Source organism: Armigeres subalbatus, chromosome 1 (genome assembly GCF_024139115.2).
Source record: "Armigeres subalbatus isolate Guangzhou_Male chromosome 1, GZ_Asu_2, whole genome shotgun sequence".
Taxonomy (NCBI): domain Eukaryota; kingdom Metazoa; phylum Arthropoda; class Insecta; order Diptera; family Culicidae; genus Armigeres; species Armigeres subalbatus.
In genome coordinates, this window is record NC_085139.1 from 230,444,149 (window position 1) to 230,471,333 (window position 27,185).

At 40.6% G+C, this 27,185-nt stretch overlaps 2 protein-coding genes across 2 annotated transcripts in view; one reads left to right on the plus strand and one right to left on the minus strand.

The window, feature by feature from the left end:
• Nucleotides 1–8,889: 8,889 nt before the first annotated feature.
• LOC134205855 (uncharacterized) overlaps nt 8,890–27,185 on the minus strand; it is a 29,839-nt gene continuing 11,543 nt past the window's right edge. The window contains exon 2 of the mRNA XM_062681498.1: nt 8,890–15,525. Within this exon, the coding sequence (XP_062537482.1) occupies nt 9,165–15,525 (6,361 nt within the window). The 3' untranslated portion in view covers nt 8,890–9,164. The remainder of the gene's footprint in view (nt 15,526–27,185) is intronic.
• Nucleotides 14,870–27,185, plus strand: part of LOC134205856 (proton channel OtopLc) — a 171,233-nt gene continuing 158,917 nt past the window's right edge. Inside the window, exon 1 of the mRNA XM_062681502.1 lies at nt 14,870–14,988. The gene's annotated coding sequence lies outside the window, so the exon portion shown is untranslated. The remainder of the gene's footprint in view (nt 14,989–27,185) is intronic.

Sequence of the window (27,185 nt, forward strand, 5' to 3'; positions counted from 1 at the left end):
ATGATTATTCAAATAATATTAGTTTAATTGTTAATATCATCTTCCAAACTTGGACGTACATGTTCATGATAGAATTAGAGGCGAAAGTATAGAATTGATAGTTCCGTTACACAGCAAAAAAAAAATTGTAATATCACACCGGATTCGATGCACATCATCGCCGTCGTAAATCAAGTGTGATATTACATCTGTTTTATGTGACAAAAAAGTGACGTACTTGGCACTTTCTTCTCAGAATTAAAGGATGTAAGCGATTTTTGACGTAATATATTCGATGTAATAATGAAAACGACGTAAAAACCAGCCAGCAGAAACCTCGTGCTTTTGGCAGCTGGGTTAGGGAATTTTCTTTCATGATTTTAAAATACCTTCGTAGAAATGTAACACATTATTTTATTTCCAAAATTGTTGTACAATAATATAAAGAATAATAACAATTTATTGATTTTTCTTCTATCACACGTAAACATAAGAACCATCTATACACATATTTTTTTTAGATAACTCGGTTTTCCGTATTTCATGCTTTCAAAATTAAAATTCTCTTAAAAGCTACTCACGAAACTTCCCCAGTAATTCTCTGATAATTCCCGTAGGAATCCTCAGGAGACCCGCCCAGAAACTTTTCCGATATTGCTCCATGAATTTCTCCGGAAATTCCCCAGAAATTCCTTAGTTTTAAATACCTCTGGAAATTCTTCCGAGCCTCTTGAAAGGAGGCTTCCGAGCCTCTTGAAAGGAGGCTTCCGAGCCTCTTGAAAGGAGGCTTTCAAGCCTCTTGAAAGGAGGCTTCCGAGCCTCTTGAAAGGAGGCTTCCGAGCCTCTTGAAAGGAGGCTTCCGAGCCTCTTGAAAGGAGGCTTCCGAGCCTCTTGAAAGGAGGCTTCCGAGCCTCTTGAAAGGAGGCTTCCGAGGCCTCTTGAAAGGAGGCTTTGAGCCTCTTGAAAGGAGGCTTCCAGGCCTCTTGAAAGGAGGCTTCTGAGGCCTCTTGAAAGGAGGCTTCCGAGCCTCTTGAAAGGAGGCTCTGAGCCTCTTGAAAGGAGGCTTCTGAGCCTCTTGAAAGGAGGCTTCCGAGCCTCTTGAAAGGGGCTTCTGAGCCTCTTGAAAGGAGGCTCTGAGCCTCTTGAAAGGAGGCTTCCTGAGCTCTTGAAAGGAGGCTTCTGAGCCCTCTTGAAAGGAGGCTTCCAGGCCTCTTGAAAGGAGGCTTCTGAGCCTCTTGAAAGGAGGCTCTGAGCCTCTTGAAAGGAGGCTTCCTGAGCCTCTTGAAAGGAGGCTTCTGAGCCTCTTGAAAGGAGGCTTCCAGGCCTCTTGAAAGGAGGCTTCCTGAGCCTCTTGAAAGGAGGCTTTCAGGCCTCTTGAAAGGAGGCTTGAGCCTCTTGAAAGGAGGCTTCCAGGCCTCTTGAAGGAGGCTCTGAGCCTCTTGAAAGGAGGCTTCTGAGCCTCTTGAAAGGAGGCTTCTGAGCCTCTTGAAAGGAGGCCTGAGCCTCTTGAAAGGAGGCTTCTGAGCCTCTTGAAAGGAGGCTTCCTGAGCCTCTTGAAAGGAGGCTTCTGAGCCTCTTGAAAGGAGGCTTCCAGCCTCTTGAAAGGAGGCTTGAGCCTCTTGAAGGAGGCTTCCGAGCCTCTTGAAAGGAGGCCTGAGCCTCTTGAAAGGAGGCTCTGAGCCTCTTGAAAGGAGGCTTCCGAGCCTCTTGAAAGGAGGCTTCCTGAGCCTCTTGAAAGGAGGCTTCCTGAGCCTCTTGAAAGGAGGCTTCCGAGCCTCTTGAAAGGAGGCTTCCTGAGCATCTTGAAAGGAGGCTTCCAGCCTCTTGAAAGGAGGCTTCTGAGCCTCTTGAAAGGAGGCTTGAGGCCTCTTGAAAGGAGGCTTCTGAGCCTCTTGAAAGGAGGCTTCCGAGCCTCTTGAAAGGAGGCTTCCGAGCCTCTTGAAAGGAGGCTTCCGAGCCTCTTGAAAGGAGGCTTCCGAGCCTCTTGAAAGGAGGCTTCCGAGCCTCTTGAAAGGAGGCTTCCGAGCCTCTTGAAAGGAGGCTTCCGAGCCTCTTGAAAGGAGGCTTCCGAGCCTCTTGAAAGGAGGCTTCCGAGCCTCTTGAAACGGAGCTGTTTAGCTTTTCGTAAAAAGGCAAATAGAAGCCTCCGAGCCTTTAGGTTCTAGATTTTAATCACTCTTCGTTTTGTCCCACAGCTCTTCATTATTCATTTTTCATTCATTTAGTTAACATCTAAACAGATAACACTGAATCAACAATTTGACGCCACAATACACGGTTCGAGGCCGCATCTCTCCATCCTCGGATACGCATCACGCTCGCCAAGTCGTTTTGCACCTGGTCTGCCCATCTCGCTCGCTGCGCTCCACGCCGTCTCGTACCTGCCAGATCGGAAGTGAACACCATCTTTGCAGGGTTGCTGTCCGGCATTCTTGCAACATGTCTTGCCCATCGTACCCTTCCGGCTTTAGCTACCTTCTGGATACTGGGTTCGCCGTAGAGTTGGGCGAGCTCATGGTTCATTCTTCGCCGCCACACACCGTCTTCTTGCACACCGCCAAAGATGGTCCTAAGCACCCGTCTCTCGAATACTTCGAGTGCTTGCAAGTCCTCCTCGAGCATTGTCCATGTTTCATGTCCGTAGAGGACAACCGGTCTTATAAGCGTCTTGTACATGACACATTTGGTGCGGTGGCGAATCTTTTTCGACCGCAGTTTCTTCTGGAGCCCGTAGTAGGCCCGACTTCCACTGATGATGCGCCTTCGTATTTCACGACTAACGTTGTTGTCAGCCGTTAGCAAGGATCCGAGGTAGACGAATTCCTCGACCACCTCGAAGGTATCCCCGTCTATCGTAACACTGCTTCCGAGGCGGGCCATGTCGCCCTCTGTTCCACCCACAAGCATGTATTTTGTCTTTGACGCATTCACCACCAGTCCAACTTTTGTTGCTTCACGCTTTAGGCGAGTGTACAGTTCTGCCACCTTTGCAAATGTTCCGCGAAGCAAATAAATTGACTGGATCTGTTATGAAAACTCATATGTGAATATGTACGTTATGTGGAAGATATTGATTTGAAAAATGTATTGGAGGTAACCACTTTCCCTTCGATGGGACTCGAACCCATGACCCTACAGTACGCTAGACTGGTGCTTTAACCAACTAAGCTACGAAGGACCTCCGTCGGCCTTCGCAACCTAGCGGCTACTGAACGAGCTCGAGATTCCCAAATTGGACGCATAGTCAAATCACTCGCAATCCATTTATCAAGCCAATACTTCCACATGTGTACATTTTTCAAATCAATATCTTCCACATAACGTACATATTCACATATGAGTTTTCATAACATTGTAAATTAACGTCCAAGTCGGGTGGTTTAATCCCCGGAAATAGGCAATTACCTTTGATTGAACTGAACTTGAGTTGCGTGCTCTTGCCTACGCAATGCGGTCGGGTCTGAGCTTGACGACCGACTGGCAAATAGCTTACACAACCTCACTTGATCAGTACCGTTGCTGATGAAGAATGTGTATAGCCGCCAGACATTCTAAATACTCACGCTCCTCTAATGTGGACGTGTACAATACACATGTGGAAGTATTGGCTTGATAAATGGATTGCGAGTGATTTGACTATGCGTCCAATTTGGGAATCTCGAGCTCGTTCAGTAGCCGCTAGGTTGCGAAGGCCGACGGAGGTCCTTCGTAGCTTAGTTGGTTAAAGCACCAGTCTAGCGTACTGTAGGGTCATGGGTTCGAGTCCCATCGAAGGGAAAGTGGTTACCTCCAATACATTTTTCAAATCAATATCTTCCACATAACGTACATATTCACATATGAGTTTTCATAACATTGTAAATTAACGTCCAAGTCGGGTGGTTTAATCCCCGGAAATAGGCAATTACCTTTGATTGAACTGAATTGACTGGATCTGTTGAAAATCGTACCCCGGCTGTTACATCCGGCTCTCCGCATGACATCTTCTAGCGCAATGTTGAACAACAGGCACGAAAGTCCATCACCTTGTCTTAGTCCCCGGCGTGATTCGAACGAACTGGAGTGTTCACCCGACATCTTCACAGAGTTTTGCACACCATCCACCGTTGCTTTGATCAGTCTGGTAAGCTTCCCAGGGAAGCTGTTCTCGTCCATAATTTTCCATAACTCTACGCGGTCTATACTGTCGTATGCCGCCTTGAAATCAACGAACAGAGGATGCGTTGGGACCTGGTATTCACGGCATTTTTGAAGGATTTGCCGTACAGTAAAGATCTGGTCCGTTGTCAAGCGGCTGTCAACGAAGCCGGCTTGATAACTTCCCACGAACTCATTCACTAATGGTGACAGACGACGGAAGATCTGGGATATCACTTTGTAGGCGGCATTAAGGATGGTGATCGCTCGAAAATTCTCACACTCCAGCTTGTCGCCTTTTTTGTAGATGGGGCATATAACCCCTTCCTTCCACTCCTCCGGTAGCTGTTCGGTTTCCCAGATTCTGACTATCAGTTTGTGCAGGCAAGTGGCCAGCTTTTCCGGGCACATCTTGTTGAGCTCAGCTCCGATACCATCCTTACCAGCTGCTTTATTGGTCTTTAGCTGTTGAATGGCATCCTTAACTTCCCTCAAGGTGGGGGCTGGTTGGCTTCCATCGTCCGCTGAACTGACGTAGTCATCTCCTCCGCTGCCTTGACTTTCACTGCCTGTACATTCAGCGCCATTCAGATGTTCTTCGTAGTGCTGCTTCCACCTTTCGATCACCACACGTTCGTCCGTCAAGATGCTCCCATCCTTATCCCGGCACATTTCGGCTCGCGGCACGAAGCCTTTGCGGGATGCGTTGAGCTTCTGATAGAACTTGCGTGTATCTTGAGAACGGCACAGCTGTTCCATCTCCTCGCACTCCGCTTCTTCCAGGCGGCGTTTCTTCTCCTGAAAAGGCGGGTCTGCTGTCTCCGCTTCCGTCTATAACGTTCCACGTTCTGCCGGGTACCTTGCTGCAGCGCGACCGCCCGCGCTGCGTCCTTCTCCTCCAGAATCTGTCTGCACTCTTCGTCGAACCAATCGTTCCGTCGACCTCGACCCATATACCCGACGTTGTTCTCCGCTGCGTCGTTAATGGCTGCTTTGACTGTATTCCAGCAGTCCTCAAGAGGGGCCCCATCGAACTCACCCTCCTCCGGCAACACTGACTCAAGATGCTGCGCGTATGCAGTGGCGACATCAGGTTGCTTCAGTCGCTCTAGGTCATACCACGGCGGTCGTCGGTACCGAACATTGTTGATGACGGATAGTTTTGGGCGCAGTTTAACCATCACCAGATAGTGGTCAGAGTCGATGTTAGCGCCACGATATGTCCTGACGTCGATAATGTCGGAGAAGTGCTGTCCATCAATCAGAACGTGGTCGATTTGTGATTCTGTCTGCAGTGGTGATCTCCAGGTGTACCGATACGGGAGGCTGTGTTGTAAGTAGGTGCTGCGAATGGCCATATTCTTGGAGGCGGCGAAACCAATTAGTCGTAGGCCGTTTCCGTTCGTCAGCCGGTGAGCGCTGAACTTTCCAATAGTCGGTCTAAACTCCTCCTCTTGGCCAACCTGAGCGTTCAAATCTCCTATGATGGTTTTGACGTCGTGGCTTGGGCAGCTGTCGTACTCACGTTCCAGCTGCGCGTAGAATGCGTCCTTATCATCATCAGTGCTTCCGGAGTGTGGGCTATGGACGTTGATTATGCTGAAGTTGAAGAACCGGCCTTTGATCCTCAACCAGCACATTCTTTCATTGATCGGCCACCACCCGATCACGCGCCTTTGCATATCGCCCATCACTATGAAAGCTGTTCCCAGCTCGTGTGTGTTGCCGCAGCTCTGGTAGATGGTATGATTACCTCTAAACGTTCGCACCATTGATCCCTTCCAACAAACCTCCTGCAGCGCTACGATGCCGAATCCACGGTCCTTGAGCACATCGGCGAGTATGCGTGTGCTCCCGATGAAGTTGAGAGATTTGCAGTTCCACGAACCGAGTTTCCAATCGCTAGTCCCTTTTCGTCGCAGTGGTCTTCGCCGATGGTTCCGGTCCATACTCTTGTTGATTGTTCGTTGCTTATGATTTTTTAAAGGCTGGCTTGCAGGGCCTGACACCAAACCCCCTAAATTTCCGGAGGACCATTCCTCCTTATTTCCGGTGGACCATGGTGCACAGTTTCACTTAGAGTCCCTCGCTGGCACTCGGACGATGATCAGCCGCCCCTAACATGGAGAACAGACGCTGTTGTGAGCCGATCCTGACATGGAGAACAGACGCTCAATAAGAGTTGCACCTCCGGAGAGGAGCAACCCCCCCCCCTCCCTGTCAGCATACGACCATAGTTCCCACCATAGTTCCCTAAGGTTGCTCGTATCCCGGCCAGCACCGCGGGGAGGTAGGGATAGGAGTTGCTGGATAAGAGGCTAAGGACCGCGAGATGGGGTCTATTTTATTCCTTCAGGTACGCGAAGTACCAATGGTACGCTTTACCCAACATTTTCCGTGCCAAACACAGCTCTTCATACACTGTGCTGGTTGTAGTTGCAGGATTTATTAGGTTTTGATTAACTGATCCATGCATATTATTACAAAAAAAAATTTCGTTTCATCAAGAGGAAAAATTATACAATTATGAAAACATTATCAAAAAGTGTTTATTAGAATTGTAAAATATCTGTTATCATTACGCATTTTTGTCGGAGGTACCCCCTGAGGCCAGCGAAGGTACCCCCAGGGGTACATATAGAGTAGAGTGGGGCAAGAGTGCGCGTGGGGTAAGAGTACGTTTTCGATTTTTCGAAGTAATAAAAAAAGATAAACTAGCAGCACTGCATCAGTTTGACAGGTATTCTGGCCAACTATTATCATGTGTAATTGTAAACGATTTGAATAAACAACAAGGGAGATATGGAGTTAGATAACTTTTTGGACATTTTGCTAAAAATAATTGGATTTCCACTAGTATTTCATTTCCATATATACGTTCAATCAGGTTAACATTATACCATTTCGATAACCTATTGTATAGAGTACTTTATGGTACAGAACACCAATCCGGTTGGTTTTCCAAGAAGTCAAAACCATTACTTGAATAATTTTTGGGACTGTGGGGTAAAAGTACGCAGGAGCCGGAGTACGCAAATGAATCTTTAAGTTATGATGTCAAACCCGTATCTCCGGCCGAAATAGGACTTCTTCCAAAGCGTAAAGATCCACAACTTAGAAAAAAGGGACAGAATTTGAAATTATCACAAGTTTTGAGGATAAGTTGAAGTAATTCGGTGTAACAAAGGACTTAGCGAACAAAGCACTGAAGCGAAATAATGAAATTGTATCAGGACTTGTTGTACACCTAAACATAGTATGAAAACACAATTTCATCTAAATGATAACTTCATTTAATCAAAAGAAACATTCATAAATTACCCAACGTTTAGCTGGGAGGGGTTGTGAGATGTGTGACGATCCATATAATTTTTAGAGGATTCATACAAATAGTGTAAGATAGGGGGGGAAAGGGGTGATGAAATAGCCAAATTTTACGTTACGTGATTGGTGGACTTTCTTTAAGGAAAATGCCTTTGTATACGCCACCTGATATATATTTTTACCTCTGTAGTTTTTTGTATATATAAAAAACAATGGTTTTCCGTATGAAAGTGCACATTTTTAGGACCCCCTCCCCCTTTAAGTGTTACGTAATCTTTAAACATTCCCTAATATATGCTCATTAAACATCAATTAAATGTTATTAACTCTTATTTGTGTTAATATATACTTAAAGTACATGATTGGATAAATGCGTACTCTTACCCCACCCGATGCGCACTCTTACCCCACCGGTGGGGTAAGAGTGCGTTTTTCACTTGTCTTGCAATAAGGGTTCTACTAAAACGAATCTCAATAATTTCAATATTTTTTCCACTGGGTAACATAAAGGAAGAGTATATGAATCATCGACACTGATTTGATATGCAGAAGCTTGCTTCATAAGAGCCACATGATCGATTGAAAACTAAGTGCGTACTCTTGCCCCACTCTACTTTACCCCATGTTGAGAACCGCTGATTTAGACTAAGACGAAACAAACAGCCTTTTTCAAAGCTAAATATATGAGTTAAATAATTTTCTCCTTCAGTCGCTATCGTATGAACCCTTTAGTCGAAGGGCAGAGATACAGTCTACATCGCTGCGGAGTCAACTGGTGGCTCATTCCAGGCAGTCGTTCAGTAGAAAGGATGTCGCTGTCGAGGTTAATATTCTGACAGTTTATGACCGGATAGAAACTTCCTGATTTTTTTTTGATCATTCATGTTCGACGTAGTTTTTTTTTGAAAAGGTGTTGCTAAAAAAGGAAATACAACGCTGACACATGTATCTTTGAAAGCATGGTCAAGTCAAGCCCTTCGTCCACTTCGAGGTTATGTCAAAGACATTACCCAGTGTTCGTTTATAATTGACGAATGAAATCTCGCTTAATTTTTCAAAAGGACCTAAGTAACATTTTTATCATGAATTAATTTGAGTACTGCAATCGAAAGCTTTTATGTTGTTCTGTTGATTGCGCTATTCAAAATAATTCATGAAAAAATGTTACTTAGGTCCTTTTGAAAAGTTAAGCGAGAAATAATCTCCCGTATAACGGAAGATTTCTCGCTTAACTTTTCAAAAGGACCCAAGTACCATTTTTTTCATGAATTAATTTGAATAGCGCAATCAACAGAACAACATGAAAGCTTTTGATTGCAGTACTCAAATTAATTCATGAAAAAACTGTTACTTAGGTCCTTTTGAAAAGTTAAGCGAGATTTCATAGTCATTGATCAGCCAACAGCAGGCCATGAGTCGGGCCCCTCTCCTCATTCAACAACCGACGGGTGCGGACGCAAACAAGCCCATAAGAAAGGGCCCTTCCATGGCCAAACCAGACCGCACAGTTCGTATGGCGGTCGGCTTTCCTTCTTCGAAACTGGAACGTTTGCTCTGTTGCTAATAAGCAAAACAATTTCAAATGTCCAATGTCGTCACCATTGTCTTGCATTTCCTTAGTGCAAGTTAGCTGTGATGGTTTGATGCTGCTTCTTCTTCTGCTTCTTCACGAACTAACAAAATCACAGTTTTTTTATGACCGTTGAAAAGTGACAATGAGGCGGTCAATCATCTTGATCTTGTGCATCAATTCTGGGCTTTTTGATAATCAAAGTGTCCAAATCATCCGCACTTTCAATTGAAGCAGCATCATGCTTTGCCGGATATAGTACATCCATCACTTCAAATTGATATTTGAGAGGGGCAACGTAAGAAGGTGTCCAACCATTTTCATCTTGTGCATCAATTTTGGCGTTCTTGGCAATCAAAGCGCTCAAAACATCAACTCTCCCGTTTGCAGCAGCATAATGCATTGCCGTTTTGCCACTTTTATCCGCTAATTCGATATCTGCTCCTACATCAAGCAAAGAAACCACTACACTGATGTGACCGATGTGAGCAGCATAGTGAAGAGGCGTTCTACCATCTTCATCTTGTACATCAACTCTGGCCTTTTTGGTAATCAAAGTGCGCAGAACATCCCCTCTTCCATATGAGGCCGCATAATGCATTGCCGTTTGGCCTCTTTTATCCAAAAGTTCGATATCTGCACCGTTATCAATCAACCGAACCACTGCATCGATTTGACCGTTTAGAACAGCACAATGAAGACTCGTAGAAAATTTGACAATTCTAGCCTTTACGGCAACCAAAGCCTCAAAAACGTCCACTCTTCCATTGTAAGCAGCAACATGCATTGCCGTTGTGCCATATTTTCCCGATAGTTCGATATCTGCTCCTTTATCAAGTAACAGAGCCACTGCATCGATGTGGCCTTTTTCAGCAGCATAGTGAAGAGGTGTCCAACCATCTTCACACTGGGCATCAATTTTGGCCTTTCTGGCAATCAAAGTCTTCAAAACGTCCACTCTTCCATTTGAGGCAGCATAATGCATTGCTGTTTTGCCCAATTCATCCGATCGTTCAATACCTGCCCCTTCATCAATCAACAAAAGCACTGCTTCGCTGTGATCCTCTTCAGATGCACAAATCAGAGGCGTCCTCCCATCTTCATCCTCAACATCGATTAGGGCCTTTCTGGCTATCAAAGTCCTTAAAACGTCCACTCTTCCATTGGAGGCAGCATAATGCATTGCTGTTTTGCCCAATTCATCCGATAGTTTAATATCTGCCCCTTCATCAATCAATAAAAGCACTGCTTCGCTGTGATCCTCTTCAGCTGCACATATCAGAGGCGTCCTCTCATGTTCATCCACAACATCAATTCTGGTCTTCCTGGCAATCAAAGTCCTCAAAACATCCACCCGTCCATTGGAGGCAGCACAATGCATTGCTGTTTTGCCAGATTCATCCGATTGTTCGATATCTGCTCCTTCATCAATCAACAAAAGCACTGCTTCGTTGTGATCCTCTTCAGCGGCACAAAGCAGAGGCGTGCTCCCGTCTTCATTTTGAACATCAACTGTGGCATTTCTAGCAATCAAAGTCCTCAAAACATCCACCCGTCCTTTGGAGGCAGCATAATGCATTGCCGTTTCGCCAGATTCATCTGATAGTTCGATATCTGCTCCTTTATCAAGCAACAGAACCACTGCTTCGTTGTGATCATGATCAGCGGCACAATGCAGAGGCGTGCTTCCCTCTTCATTTTGAACATCAACTGTGGCGTTTCTGGCAATCAAAGTCCTCAAAACATCCACCCGTCCATTGGAGGCAGCACAATGCATTGGCGTTTTGCCAAATTCATCCGATAGTTCGATATCTGCTCCATTATCAATCAACAAAAACACTGCTTCGGTGTGATCCTCTTCAGCGGCACAAAGCAGAGGCGTGCTCCCGTCTTCATTTTGAACATCAACTGTGGCCTTTCTAGCAATCAAAGTTCTCAAAACATCCACCCGTCCGTTGGTGGCAGCATAATGCATTGCCGTTTCGCCAAAATAATCAGATAGTTCGATATCTGCTCCTTTATCAATCAACAAAAGCACTATTTCACTGTGACCGCCTTGAGCAGCGAAGTGAAGAGGCGTCCGACTATGGATATCTTGTGCACTGATTTTAGCCCCCTTCAATAGAAGCAACTCAACAATTTCTATATGTCCATTCTTAGCCGCAACACAGATAGCAGGAGTACCATTTTTTGGCCTGTTGACATCAAACTTGTAATCATTTATTAAAAAGGAACAAATTTCGAAACTTCCTGTCTCAGTCGCCACATGGAGCATTTCATCATACCCTTCCAAACTCTTCAGCTGTTCTATGTTTATTTTACTAAGGAAATAGTTAACTAATTCTGGACATCTGCTTTCACACGCGAAAAATGCCAATTCGTTACATTGTCTGAAAACTTCCTCAAGATCTTCAATCCACATTTGTTCATTTTCATCGTTTCCTTCCTTAGTTTCCACATACAAATTTTCAAACATCATCATAGCATTTTTTTTAATATTTTCGTTCTGGCGAAATATGTTTAATAGAACTGCCTTGTGATCGTTAAGATTTTCGAATAAATATACAGCAATTAAAAATTCTGCAAAAGACTGGTGAGTGAATTTGATTTCTCTATCAACAATTTCAACGATAATGGACTTGTCAGAAGTCTTGAAGCAATTTTGGCAAAATTTTCTATACATTACACGATTTTTATGTTTTTTAAAAACCTGATTTAATTCTTTCACGTCAAGTGTTTTTATTGCCAGCAATGTATGTTCGTCTAATCTGCCTCGAACTGAAGGATGAAATAAAGAGAAGGTTTCCTCTAGCTCAGCAAGTGTTCCGTCTGTTCTGAAAATAGTACTCAAAAACATTTCATAGATTTTAATTTGTTCAAAACGATTTCGTTCGAGTTCGCCCAATTCTGTTTTCTGGTCCTCTGCGTTTTTCTTGCAAAAAGAATAAAATCTTTCTCTGAAGAGCACAGCCAACAGTTCAACTGCCAGCGGAATTTCTACTTCAAATTTAACAAGCAATCTATCAGAATAGTTGTTAAACTGTTCTTCTTGGTAATCGAACCCAGCCCAGACGCTTTTTATTATATATTTTCGGCTTTCCTTTTCCAAAGGACATATCGCCAACATAACTGGTACCAAATCAACTGTCTTGCAAACCTCTAGCAGAGGTTTCTCAATGTGCTTCCTTCCACTAATTATTAGCCGCAAGTTTTTCGCTCGCAAAAGAACTTTGAACAGTTCAATAACAATATCTCTGTTATCGGCGTGAATTTCATCGAACGCATCAAACAATATCGTGATTGGTTTATCTTTCTTTGAAGAATCCAGAATATGTTGGAAGTTGCCAGGCGATAAAATTGGTTGGAGTACATTCAGCACTTTTTCGGCTGTAACTTCCTTTAATGACTTCCGTATTTTGTCCAAAGGAACTAAAAGTACAATTCCCATGTCAAGATTCTGCATTCCAAGAGCAATATGACGCAGTAGCATCGTTTTGCCCATTCCAGGGTCAGCAGTTAAAATAAAGCACTTATCGTTCTTGAACTTGTCTTTCAAATCGGTTGCCAGTTGTTGATCTGACATTTTCACAGCTGGTGAATTAGTTTTTCCAATACGCTTTTTATGTGCCTTCGATGACCGATCACCTTCACCCACATCGTCCTCTGGAGAATTCAGAATGACATATCTATTGGTGTAAAACTTTGTTTTCAACTCCGGATATTTCGATTCAAACTCAGTTTGTAACTGTCCTGCGAAACCATCAAATGATAGCTCATCTAAAATGTTATTCTCATTTTCTTTTGTCCCGCCTTTCAATGCCTTGTTGAAATTTTCTTCGAACGTTTCGAATGCTAGCTTGCTGTCCTTGTCTCTCAAGTTGCCAAAAATGTCAGTTCTCATCCAGGTTTTCATATGTAGATGAAGTTCATCAACCACGAAAGGGTACAAATCATGCGGTTGACTGTGCGACAAGATGAATTGTTCAAAAAATGATTCTACATCTGTTCTCTCCACAAAAAATGGCATATGTCTTACCCCAGAAGTACTGTCGTCTAATATTGGCTCTTTCACATAAACTGCCAATTGCTTATCCGAGCAGTTGATTTTGTCTTCCTGCAGCTTCTTGAACAGCAATCCAATGTTAAACTCTTTACTGGTTTCCGTGAAAGATTCTGAAAATCCAATTTTGTAGCATGGCTGCAGAACATCTTTCAAAGCGACTTGGTAATCGATCAGCACATCATCCACATAGCCAGTCCTGAACAATTTTGTGAGAGAATTTTTAACCCTTGCTACATCGCTGTCAAAACAAGGCAGAGAAAAAGTTTTAAAAATGGGCCTTTGTGGTTTTATCACCGAGTTCAAATCGACAGAATCCGCCTTCAACAACTCGTACAATAGCCTGATGCACTGATTTTCACTTTGATCATTAAAACTCGAGGCGAACTTTACTGTTCCGTCAACATTTTTCACCAAAATTTCCTGCAAAGGAGTTTGATACTTGAGCAAGACTTTATCAACTACACCATTTTTCGATAAATTTTTAATTGCATTTTTAAGTAGAAGAATACCGTTGTCAAACGATGGAAAATTTTTGAATTTGGAATTTTTGGCATCAAATAGCATTGACGGTAAAATGATCTCAACTTTATTCAAATTTCCCAAATCATTTTCCAGTAGCTTGCATAGAACGCCGTTTTTATTAGTTTTGAATCTTAGTTTTCTCCCATCTGTGGATTTTTCAAGGATTCTGTTAAGTGCCACTTTATATTCCTTTAAAATATCAGCCACAGTTCCTGTTTCGAATAGATCCCTCATAGCTTCTTTCAAAGCCTCAAATTCGTTGCAATCTGATGGCAATTGTTTATCAACGGCAGAATCAAGCTCCTTACCTTCTTCAGGCAAACATTTATCCAGAAACATTTCATTGGGTGTTACCTCGAGTTGATTTAAGTTCTCCGGTATTTTTTGAAGTTCATAATGTTCATAGAAGGATTTTGCGAATCTAAACGTTTCATTACCCTCCGGTTCAGCAAAAATATTGTTCAATGCAGATTTGTAATCTTTTAGTATTTCTTTAATAGTTCCTGTTCGAAATAGTTCTACGATGGCGTCTACCAGCAGCTGAATCTTATTCTCATCCTTAGGAATATTGAACTTTGAACTACGATCATCCAAGAACTTCTCCTTGATAGTTATTACTTTTTCACCCACATCCCCAAGACATTCGATCAACTTGTTGCTCAATATACCTGATATGATAAAACTTTCTTTAAACTTGTATTTATTCCCCTCGGATTTTTCCAGCACCTTTTGCAACGGAATTCTGTACTGTTTCAAGACATCATTGACAGTTCCTTTCCTAACAAGTTCTAATAATGCATCTACGACAACTTGAAATTCTTCCTCTTCCTTAGGCAAAGTTTTATGATTGACATTTTTATCATGAAGAAACATCTGATCTGGTGTAATTACAATATTTTCCAATGATTTTAATCCGTTTTCCAACATCGTGCACAATTTACTGTTTTCAATAAATGATTTCGCAAAACACAGCCTCTGTTCTGATTTTTCAATAATTCCCTTCAAGGCACTTTTATAATCCCTCAATATGTCAGGAACAGCTTCAGTCTTGACTAGCTCAACCATGGCATTTTTAATCGTCATCAAGTGTTCATTTACATGGGGCCAAGTACTGAAAAGCTCATTTTTCGGAGCGACCGTCTCACTCTTGACTTTCAGTTCGGCTTTGATTAAACGAAAGAGATTGGCTATGCCTTCGTTTGGGTTACGCTCGTCGAAGCCGTCACTGAAGGATATATAGTTTGGCGTTTGTTTGAGAATCCTACTCAAAAGGCATTTGTGAGTGCTTAGTTTATCAGGAATTAGACCAGTTTTGAAGAGATTGACTATACTATCCTGTAGCGCAACAAATTCCTGATTGAAATAATCCACAAACAGCCTGCAGGCTTTATCGGTAGGTATGAATGTTACATGTTTCGGTGTGGTTCGGTGGCTTTCTGGAACTATCATTCCTAGTACTTCATCCAATAGTTTCTCAGTCTTATCAGTGCCAATTGACACTAATTTCAGCAGCTCAGAATTTTCGTGCAAAATCCGATTTGTGTAAAGGATCATTTTTTTCTTGCTTCGATTTGTCCTTTGAAAGATGAAATGTGATTTCATGTATTTAAACATACTGAAATTGCCATTACGTTTCTCGTTGTCATCGTTGGGAAACAATTCGCTGTGTTCGATTTTGGAAAAGTTTTCGGAATGCTTTACCTGCGTATAAAAACTTTGGTCTATGGCATCTTCTCGTTTGGTTTGAAAAGCTATGTCGTCGAATTTGCCGGCTTCATCAAATTCGAAATAAAAATTGAATCCACAATTTCGACGAACCAATCTCATACATATTACATACGCAAGATTGCGTTGGTATTTATGGCCATGTTCTCCTGTGCGGATGCAACTCTTGTAGGTGGTCTTAGCTTTTTTAGTGGCCATTGCGCTCCTGAAAAAAAAATTGTGCTGTTAAATCTTGTGCATTGGATTGATCGATCAATATGATAATGTCGGTGTAATCACAGAAAACAATTCTCGCTTAACTTTTCAAAAGGACCTAAGTAACATTTTGACGTAGGACTACGTCTGTACACTACGTCTGTACACGATTGCGAAAATCTGTGACCGTCACGAAAATATGATAGACTTTAAACTTTAATACCTCAGCCGTTTCTCGATGGATTTTCATTTTTTTTTTTACCATTGGATCAAGGATGAGTCAACGCTTCTTTGCATTTATATGAAAATACTGATTTTTGCCTTTCTCGTATACTAAGTATACGGAAAGGCTATAGAACTGCTCCAAAACCGAACTTTTTATAGAAGGCACGGAAACCCATAGTGTTATATACCAATCGACTCAGCTCGACGAATTCAGGTGATGTCTGTATGTGTGTATGTATGTATGTGTGTGTGTATGTGTACAAAAATGTGAGACACGTTTTTGGGCATTTATCATTATCCGATTAGCTCGCAACAAGTAATTTCGGGTAACCTTTTTACGATAGGATATCCGTTCAATAATTAAAATCCTCTTCTCTGCTAAACGTTAGACATAACTTTTCTCATGTCTTATTGCTATCAAGCGCTAAGAAAAGCACAAATACCCTATATAACAGCCTGGAAATACTCCTCAGTCGTCATATAGCAATTTCAAAAAGCATCGTGCTTTGTTTAACACGTTCAACGCTTTCCCGTTCGAATGCGCCTAAAAGAAGGAATGGCAATGTGCCGTCGCGCAGGGGTGGTCCCCCATACAAATGCTCGACTAAACCTACGATTGCGCTTAAAATTTAGCAACAGTAATTTTGTAACGCTGAATTCATTTTGAAATTTAAATAGTTATCCGACATATGCTATGCTATCCAAAGACTTCCGGAAGCCGAAGACTTAGGATCACAGCAGCGTCTTAATGAATCAGATACAGTGGTTGATTTCCTACCCGCCGCTGCCGTACCCAGGCGCTAACGTATATGTAAAAATAGCCGGCAAGAGTTAACCACCTGAAGTTTGTATGGCGAAAGACATCTAACGCGGGTTTTCTCAACAGTAGGAACTTTTCATGAAAAACTATTTGGTACCAGTTAGATTTTCTATGCGTCAATTTTTTCTTCAATCCCAAATTCCCCGATTTCATAAATTAGGAATATAGATTTTAATATTTTGAAGAAATCCATTCAAGGAAATGCAAGATAAGTTTACAAGAGTCAATGACCTGATAATTAAGCTGTTTGAAGTTTGAGCCTACAGTTGAATTTGATCCTGCTTCAAAATATGATGGCTGTTCTTCTTGGAATTGCGGCACTATGGCCCAGAAAATCGACGTTAAGGATTCATTGTCGATACTCACACAGTGCAACTTTTGGGTAAAACGATGTGGAGAGCCTCTGGAGATATGATTTTATGGATAGTGAGTCAATTTAGATCAATGGGAGGTAAGTACATTTAGGGCACTCGGGAAGGTAAGTGCAATATCGTTTTACCATTTTATCAAATGTTGACGTATATATTCGATATATGTATTTGCTTAGAAAACATGTTCTAATGATATATATAACTTTGAACATATGAATTAAAATCGCGATATTGGTCTAATATGTAATATAGTCGCGTATGACGAAAGAGTAAACAAAATATTAACCCGATTAGCTCGAATAAGGACATCCTTTATGATGATAAGATATTCATGCATATCGTTACAATACAATATTGTCGTACCTGGTCTGCAAACATTTATAGTGGGAAAACTGATAAAACAAATTACGCTTCAAAGCAAACTGTGTGCATAATCTTAGCAATTAGGTTGCGAACTTATAATCACATATAAAACCATGTAATGTCGGTCGTTCTTCGTCGCAATTTTGCGGCTACCATGAATGGAATTGCTTGAAATGTCTGAACACTTTATGAGAAGATTCATTATTCCTTCTTATGTATAATCTTATGAAGTTTCTCAAAATGCCAGTGAGCATCTAATAATATTATGTCAGAAAATATTTTGTGTATAACGTTACAGATAAAAGACCTTACGTTCATCGTAACCACGTTGTGCTTAAGTGATTGTTTTTAATCAAGAAAATTAGTGCCAATGGCATTTGTAACGAATTTCAAGTATTATTATTTAATATACACGTATTTCATAATGAAACTGTCATCGTTATAGATTCTACATATTGAAAGGCTTTCTATCGTAACTCTAAATTTCACTAGAAGTAAAGATTTCATTTGTAATGTTATGCTTTTCTTTGGAAACATGTGATTTTTTTCAGACACAATATTCAAAAACCATAAAGTTCTTATCGAAATTGCAATTTTATAGTATTTGAAGATGATTACTCTTTTCTTATTCTTTGTACACTTTGAAGCATTGTACACCAAAGGATTGCGATCCATCTAGTAGAAACTCATATTGCTCAAGAACCACCAGATATAAATTTGAGAAATATGATAAAAACTGAGTTCCTGTAAGATTGACCAAATCATGAAAAATTACTTCATACTGCTCATCGGGTTCGTCAGAGTCAAAGCAATTTTTTACTTTATTTTGAGGTGACTATCTGTATCGGGAAGCTACAATTTCTTTTAATTTCTTTTCGTTACTTTTTGAAAGGAATTATTGTTTTTGCTGAGTATCAAAGTTGATTACTCGAACAGTGATCAAATGTAATATTGTTTTTTACGGAAATAATTGATGTCGAGTTTCCAGACACGAAAATATGGACCAGTAGTAAGTAAAAGATATATATTTTGTTATGCTTTCAGTATAATATAAATATAAACGATTCATCTTCAAGAGTGTTTCCCATATGTTTCATCTATATGCTTCTAAGCTACATCCCATATATCGAATTAAGTGTAGAACTGATCACTGGTATCAAAATTACCAAAAATAAAGTTAAAAAACAAGACATCTATCAATCTACTCAATTGAACGGTATATTTTAATTCATGTTATTTCGTACAATGAGACGAGTTTTAATATTGTTAACTTAATATGTTAACAAGAACATTGAAATATATTAAGAATGGTTAGACGACTAATACACATTTGTAATCAACATGTTATACATATCAGAAACATGGGGTCTGTACAATGAAGTTTATAATCTGAACGTTCCTCAATTATTATTATTATTATTATTATTTCATAATTTTCTTTCGGAAGGGCTGTTCTTTCTTGATCATTTTTTCTTTAGTTTTCGCGAAAATTTGTGGTAAGCAATTTCAATAAATTGTGTTTTGACGAGGGTAATTTAAACAAAAAAAAAACGATTCCAAGCATGGAAAATATGGAGATGTTGTAAGTATATGGTATAATTTTATCGTCATGAGTTTTCGCTTGTTTTCATCGCTTTTGTTTCTTTTCTTTTTCTCGTTACAGAGAGCGAGTAATGGCGCTTAAACCTAGGTCTATATGTACACTGATGTACATAAGTATTCGTCATGTTTTCATAGTAATCTATCTGAATTTTTGCGAATACTTTTGCCCATCAGTGTATAAGCCAGGGCACTAGACTAAAAACTGTGCTCCATCCCAAGACGTTGAGGACCCAAGGAGTGTACATTAATCTTCTTAGCAAAGTCACTCCCAACGATTTCGTCAATCATTTTTCCCCCTGAATGTGAAACGGTTGGTACGGTTGTCCTCGTTTCTTCCTTTCGTAGATTCAAAACTCTTCGTTGATCATGTTATTTATTACTAAATAATATGATTGACGGGATGTTTTGGATTTTCTCCCAAATTCAAGCCTGCACGGTGGGCCTGGCCGTTTTAATACTTGTGTCATATTTATGATATGCTGCAAATATTAATGCAGACAAGAAAATGCTCGGGAATACAACCGACATTTCCAGGATGCTTTTCAATACTGGCTGTGCATGTGCTAAGACAAGACAAGACAAGACAAGACAAGACAAAACTATTTGGTACCAGTTATGTAGGAAGGTGTCCGCTACTACGCCTACCAAATATTTTCTCGATTAAGGGGCTTATTTTCGATATATTAAACATTAGATGCCTTTCGCCATACTGATTTTCAAAAGTTAACTCCTACTGTGCCGCTGTAAGCACGCTCAAAGCAGGCGATTCATTCTAATCTTGAAACAGTAAATTTCCCGCTTTGGTGCAGCAAGGCGCAATTCGCCAAACTAACCACTGTTAAGTGACAAAATATATATTTCAATGCATCATATCAGTTCTTTCCGAATCTTTCCCGATACAAAATTTAGTCAAATTTAATTTTCCCATACATATATGTTACACCATCAACTTAAACCAAGTCACCAAAAATTAAATTTACCAACTACAATTAACAAATTGAGGAATTATCATTGACTAAATGTGCAAAATTAAAATAATATAAGCTTCACGAAAGAACGATTTGTTTTGGGATTTGTCTGGGTTTCCGCCACTGTGGATCGGTCGGCTTAACCATCGTAGCATCAGCGGCAAGCCGTGCTTCTGTTCTATTTTTACGTATATGCATGCATCATTCTTTGTGGCGTTCAATCAGCATATGGGAGCGCAGCTGGTGTGCGGGAAGACGCGGGACGCATGCGCATTCGCTTCAGTCTCTTGCCGTCGGATGAATATTGCCGAAGGAAGCATCACCAACACACATCGCATTGCGGGCGGCAATGTTCTATTTTTAGCTCAGATGGGTTGAATGTTGATCCGAGCAAATGAGATTTGGGGAAACTGGTTCATGAGTATGTATTACGGAAAAAAAGAAAATTTTGGATAGCTCCGCGGAAATAACGCGCAGAGGGAAATCCCCGGTCTCACCATAAACTCGCAAGCTTCTAATTTTATTGAATAACTAGTCGACCCGGCAGACGTTGTCCTGCACAGTAGGCGAAAATGCGCCTTGTGAACTGCCCATGCAAAATCTCCATGCGAACCATGATTTTAGTTTTTTACGATTTACTCGACTTTACTCGTAATTTTTGCATGATGAAATATCGTATAAACCCGTCGGAAACTATAACGAATATTTCTACTGAAGGAATGAAGAAAATCCATCCAGCCGTTTTCGAGTTATGCGGATACGAACACAGACCATTTCATTTTTATTATATAGAAGATTATGCCTTTTCTATTCAGTAAAGCATATTTTCTTTTGTGCATTGAAGCAATGGAATATAATTTCCTACTTATGTTTACTGTCTACTGAAACTCGGTGGGCAAGTTTGATTACTACCAAGATAAATCAAAAGCTATATTGTTTCTGCTAACAATCATTAAAGAAAACTGTTGAGTACATATCGATTCTCAACTTATGTATTTATGTTTCATTTCCTACCTCCATCATCTAAGACCTGAATTCTTTCAAATATTCCAAATAATTAGATGGATTCAATTATAGAAATGTCATGAATATAAATATAAACAATACACAGCATTACGTTCCATTGGTTATTAGCATGGAAAATATTAAATACATTTTTTTTTTAAAGGCGCTTGAATTTTCTAGTATTCAAAATTTTTCTTGCAATGCGTATTATACCACACACCTAGAAAATATGAGTTTTGAAAAAAAATGGCTTACACGAGGATCGAACATAAAATCCTCTAAATGAGAGCCTATCACGTTACCACTGAGCTATCTTTGTTTCTTACAATATTAGTGTTCGAAGAACAAGAGGCTACGCGATTTGCAATAAATAACTATTTCACTACATCAAGACATAGGCTGCTTGTGCATACGTGCGGTCACGCACCGGGGGCTGTGCTTTGGTTCGGTGGCATATAATCTGAACTGAACCGATAAAAAGTTTAGTTATATCGGAATTTAAGCCATGTTCGGGATTTGAGTCAAAACGGTGCGATTGAGTTTACGTCAGGTGCTTTTGGGTCATTTCATTCAAATAAGTCACATGTAATATTCTTATTGTTTTGGTGCGCAGGGGAGCAAATTCATAATCAATTTCAACATTTTATTTTGAATCCTCTGTAAATGCATTCTTCCTGGCGTTGCAGCAAATAATCCATATTGGCACAGTATATGTAAAACATGGCTGGCCTAACAATTAGTTTGTAAATCAAAAATAGTAGTTTGTGCAACAAGTTGCAAAAAGATGATTTTTTCAGCACGAGTTGTACGTTTATCCAACGAGGCTTGCCGAGTTGGATAAATACTACGAGTGCTGAAAAAATCGAGTTTTGCAACGAGTTGCACACGCTATTTTTTGCAATGACGAAAAATGGACTTTAATTTGATAAATCTGTTCCAAAATTGTAGTCTAATTTTCTCCACATGATCATTCTTGCCAATAAATTATGTTGCTGCGGAGAAGAATCAGATTCCATGTTACCGTGCCACATTGCAAAGTTCAATGAGCCGTGAAGCGATAGATGTACTTGCCTTTGGAAATTTTGGATGTCATGACCGCCAAACTATTTAATTTATTACGGGGCGCATAGAATACACTATTTGAGCACTTACCCAAGCTAATTTAGCAAAATGTAGTCACGTAACGACTGTTTTGGTGTTGGTTTTTCATTATAGCACCCAAATGAGTGTGATAATGAATATTATGCAACCCATTTGAGTTGCACAATGTTCATTAAAGCATTCATTTCGTTAGTATGGAAAAGTAGGCCGTTTTATTACTCAAAGACGAACTGTAAACCAGATATTATGATCAGGAATTGCAAAAAATATTTTAAGATTTTGATTTTCTATGAATATTCACTTGTACCTTTTTGCTTGCATACCTTCTGTGTGGTTTTTGATAGTTAATTCATTCATGCTATACATAAGTCCTAAATCTTGGACTTTGCTAGACCAAATAATTGGAACCCCGTTCATAGTGACAGCATGTCTGTTAGAAGAATTCAAATAAAAAGCACTCGGATTATGCAGGAGAAAATGAGTTTTGGTAGGCTTCGGAGAAAATTTTCTATTTTTGGAAGTCAGTAGAAAAAGTATTCAAACTTTTCTATAATCCAAGTATGTTTTAGATAATTTAATAGTCTTAGTTCGATCATTCACAAACTACAATGACTCATTCCAGAGGTTAAATGAACCGTTTGTTTGAGAAACTGCATATGTAACATTTTTGGCCAAAATGAGATTTTTATATATTCTGAATCCTCATCCAAAAATACGTATTCTGGCAAAAAAAAAACAAAAAAAAAATTTTTGTTCAGGAATGCACGAAAAAATTTTCGTTTGTTTGAGAAACTATTCGATGCAAGTTCGTTCAAAAACAGTTTTTTGTTGTTTTCTCGAAATAGTGTAAAATGGACTTATGCAGTTTCTCAAACAAATGATTCAAATGTCAAAACGTGTTACAGCAGAGTTCTAGTGCGATTATTTTTCTACAGCTCTGCCTAATAGTTTGTTGTTTTAATTCAACTAATAACAGAGTTGAAGCACTAGTTACTAATACTAAATGATAAACAAAACAAAATTTCGAGCAGTCTGTATAATAAGTTACTGCAACTAGCGCTATAACTCTGTTATTAGTGCAATAGAAACAACAATTAGGCAGAGTTGTAAAAACCTTCGCTCTAGAAGTCCTCCACATATCACTTTTGAAATTTAACCTCTGGAATAAGTTATTGACAAACTACTAAATTATCGAAACTATATTACTAAATGATCGAAAACAGCCTTGCTATAATCCATAACAAATTACACGAAGGTAAGCAACGATTTTCGATTTTCCGATATATGTTACCATTACGATATAAAGTATTGCACAATATGAACTCAAGAATGCTGATTTTGGTAACACTAGCTCTGTCACGCGTTATCTATCAGATTTTGTGCTTGAATCGTTTACCTGTAAAGAGTGATTCGATAAATAATTTTGGATCAGTTTAGAAATTGAAATAATCAATTTTAACCATACATTCATACCAATTACTGCAAAATGCTTTCCATATAAAGAAAAGCAACCCCAGTAGAATTCTCTTCAGATTTTTTTAAGTCGGATCAAATTTATAAATCTTGTTGAAAAGTGTTTGAATGATAATGACAAAAATGGAACTGCTCATCAGCAAAAATTTACCTTTCTCGTCAAAAATGTTCGTTCCCTTAATAGATTCTTTGGCTTATTTAAGGTCAACATTCCCAATTAACCTATATTTTTTACGCCACTAAATATTTAAAAAAATTCAAAACAAAAATCGAATAAGTGCTGTTTTTTAAGATTGACCCGACTTTGAACGAACATCGAGTGAATTTTTGCAGACCGGTTCACACATGTACACGTTTTCGGTTTTTGTTTTCGATTTAATAAAAGATATTTTAGTTACTAGATAAAGATTGTCGCTTCGGTTCCCTTTGTTCTGCTGTCCGGAATATGTTGGGTATCAAGCTGTCAAATCGTATAGATTTTCCTTCTTTGACATTTAGCTCCCCTATAATCGCCGGCAAAAGATGTTCCGGACAGCGACGACAGCGACAAACTTTATCTTGTAACTAAAACATCTTTTGATTTAATCAGGGGGAGAAGGCGGAGCACTGATTCCCTACCCCAACATGTGCGACATCTGGATTTGGTTCTAAACTATAAACAACAGTGTTAATTCTCTACCACCTTTTTGTTATGGCGAGGCAATTTTTATGCATACTTTTGTTTTCGATATTTTATCATGCAGCAATATAACGATGTGGGATGCTTGAGATACCTGACTTGGACACGAAAAAGAATTTATTTACAGTAACTAATCGAATATAAAAATGTTCGCATTAACAATTGCGCCCTAACACCGGTTCTAAGCTTCGATGCAGAGTACACGAGCTTTGTTCGCCAGTGACAGGCGTATGAGGCTCTTGGATTTAATAGTTTAATAGGAAAGCACTCGAAAGTTTGACAAATGGAAACATTTGTTTCCCCCCCCCCCCGTTTTTTTTGCTTTTCTCGTATTCAAAGCAAACGATACGAACTTTTTCAGAAGAAGTATGTGTATGTGCATGTGTGCAAACAAATCTAACTCATTTTTCGAAATCTTATCCTGAACCGATTATTTAAACGGCGAATCCTGTCCCATTGTTTCAAATTAAAAATCATCCCGAACTCACTATGGGCTCAAAAGTTATGGCCAAAATACAAATTTTTATACTATGCCTGAAACTCGATTTGTGCAATTGCACAACCTCATCACATTTTCCGGGCACTTAACCTCATCCGATTTGCTTGCAACAAATTGCATCCGGCAGCAATTATAACAAATGTGAATTTTCAATTCAATCTATCTTTATTTACGAGATCTTCGACCCTAGGCCGGTTCATCTGGTATAAATAAATGTGAAAAATAAGTCTTATTCACCAATTGTTATTTTAGACTTTTCATATATGTTTATCAACTATTTTGAACAAGCGAGAAAGGCATCATCACCGCAAGGTGGATTAATCAGGGTTTTAATATTTATAACTGATAAATTAATAGAAAGTTTAGATATAGGTAAACCAACCAATCACGTACAATGAGACAGTCTCCAGGGGATGAGGGTTACGGCAGGCTGAGAGCTCTCAGCCGCCCCAGACTAGGGAAATAGAGGGGGATGGCGCCTCCTGGACCCTGGTCAAGAACAACCGAAGACGTCATGGTCCAAAAAAAGCCCCAGGCGAATGAGGGTAGCAATAAGTCTAGGGTAGGCGCCAATCGCTCCAGGGGCGATGCCCTAGTCATCAAGACGGACGAGGCTAAGTACTCGGACGAAGGCGATGGAAGCAACGTCAAGCTCGGTGAACTCGGCGCCGACGTACGTCGAATAAGACGCACTCGGACGGGCGAGATGATCCTCGAACTGAAGCGGGGCGTCTCGCAAAAGGGCGCCGCCTACAAGAAGTTGGTGGAGGAAGTCCTAGGAAGTCCTAGTCCTAGCACTCACGACGGAGGTGAATCTAAGGGTTAAAGAACTGGACGAGATCACCGAAGTCGAAGAGCTCGTCACGGCACTGCGGCGACAGTGTGAAGTGGAGCCGTTCGGCTACGGAAAGGCCCGACAGGGACACAGGTAGCATTGGTTCGGCTATCTGCAGCGGACGCCTCCAAGGTAGCCAAGTTAGGGAGCGTCAAGGTGGGATGGTCGGTTTGCCCTGTGGGCATATACGAGTAACCCGAAGTTTGCTTCAAGTGCCTGGAACCGTTCCTGGAATGGGACTGCAGAGGTCCTGACAGAAGCAAGCTCTGCCGACGATGCGGATTGGAGGGACATAAGGCACAATGCTGCACGAACCCTCCCAATTGTTTGATTTGTTCCAGCAAAGCTGCGAACAGCAAGCACCCCATGGGGGGTTCGAAGTGCCCGGCGTTTAAGCGTGCTGCAAAATCACAGTGCAGGTAACGCAGCTAAACCTTAACCACTGTGATGCAGCCCAGCAACTGCTGTGTCAGACAGTTGTTGAATGGATATCGCCATCATAGCAGATCCTTACCGGGTACCCCCCAGGAACGGTAATTGGGTCACCGATGGGTCTAAAATGGCGGCGATATGGACAACGGGGAAATACCCAGTCCAAGAGTTGATGTCTGTCTGCCAAAGTCAACGGGATCTTCTTCTGCAGCTGCTATGCACCTCCTCGATGGTCGATCGAGCAGTTCAGTCGTATGCTAGATTGTTTGACGGGTAACTTGATGGGGCGTAGGCCGGTGGTGATAGCGGGGGACCCCAAGCAACACCTTTTGTTTCTCAGTGAGTAACAACAATTGAGGTGTGACTTACTAAAGGTCTTACTTATGTACAACGCGTCGTATTTGGAACTCCTTTGTGACACAAAAAGCGCAAGAGGTGGAGCCTATTTGCAACATCTTGCGGCTACAAAGAAAATAATGAAGTACTTCAACACTTGGGCCGTGGAATGGAGAGGCCGATCCACGAATCAACGGGGGTAGATCCGGCTGGAATTACTGGCCATGTTGGATGTGGACTTGGCTAATGTCGGTACCAAAAGTACCTACACACCCAAAAATATTCATGTAATTTTAGGTGCTGTGACGCTGACATATACGAGCGTCACTTTTGATATTTTAATTTTACATCACAACTTTATTGACAAAAAAAATAAATAAATTGGAACGAGAATTGAACATACACCCGCTGAGTGAGAGCCCAACATGTTACCACTCAGCTATCTTCGTTTCTTGAACGACGGGTAATCGAAGTAAAATAGGTTCCACGATTTGCACTGAACAAGTATTTCACTCCATCAAGTCATCGACTGCTTGTATGCGTTAAGTGCGTTGCACCGGTGATATGTTTAGGTTCCCTAACATGTAATTCTATTTCACCTGACAATGGAAAATATACGATTTAGTTAATGGTTTTGTGTCATTTTATTGAAATACGTCACCTGTAATATTAATAATTTTTTGGTGTGTAGGAACGGGAGGCCACCGGCTTACTGTGTAGCAAGTACGCTTTTGTAATTTGTATATATTCGTTGAAATATTGATTAAAGTAATTATCATGTGTAGTTTAGTTCTTTATATAACTGGTTTGATCGTTTTTCACAATAAATCTTAGAATAAATCACCGCTAAAACATCTCGCACAAAATGAACATATGAGTTACCCACGCTAAAAATATATACTTCGAGTTCCCAACACGTTCAGCTACAAGCGCCAAAGCACATGGCGATATATTCTTATCG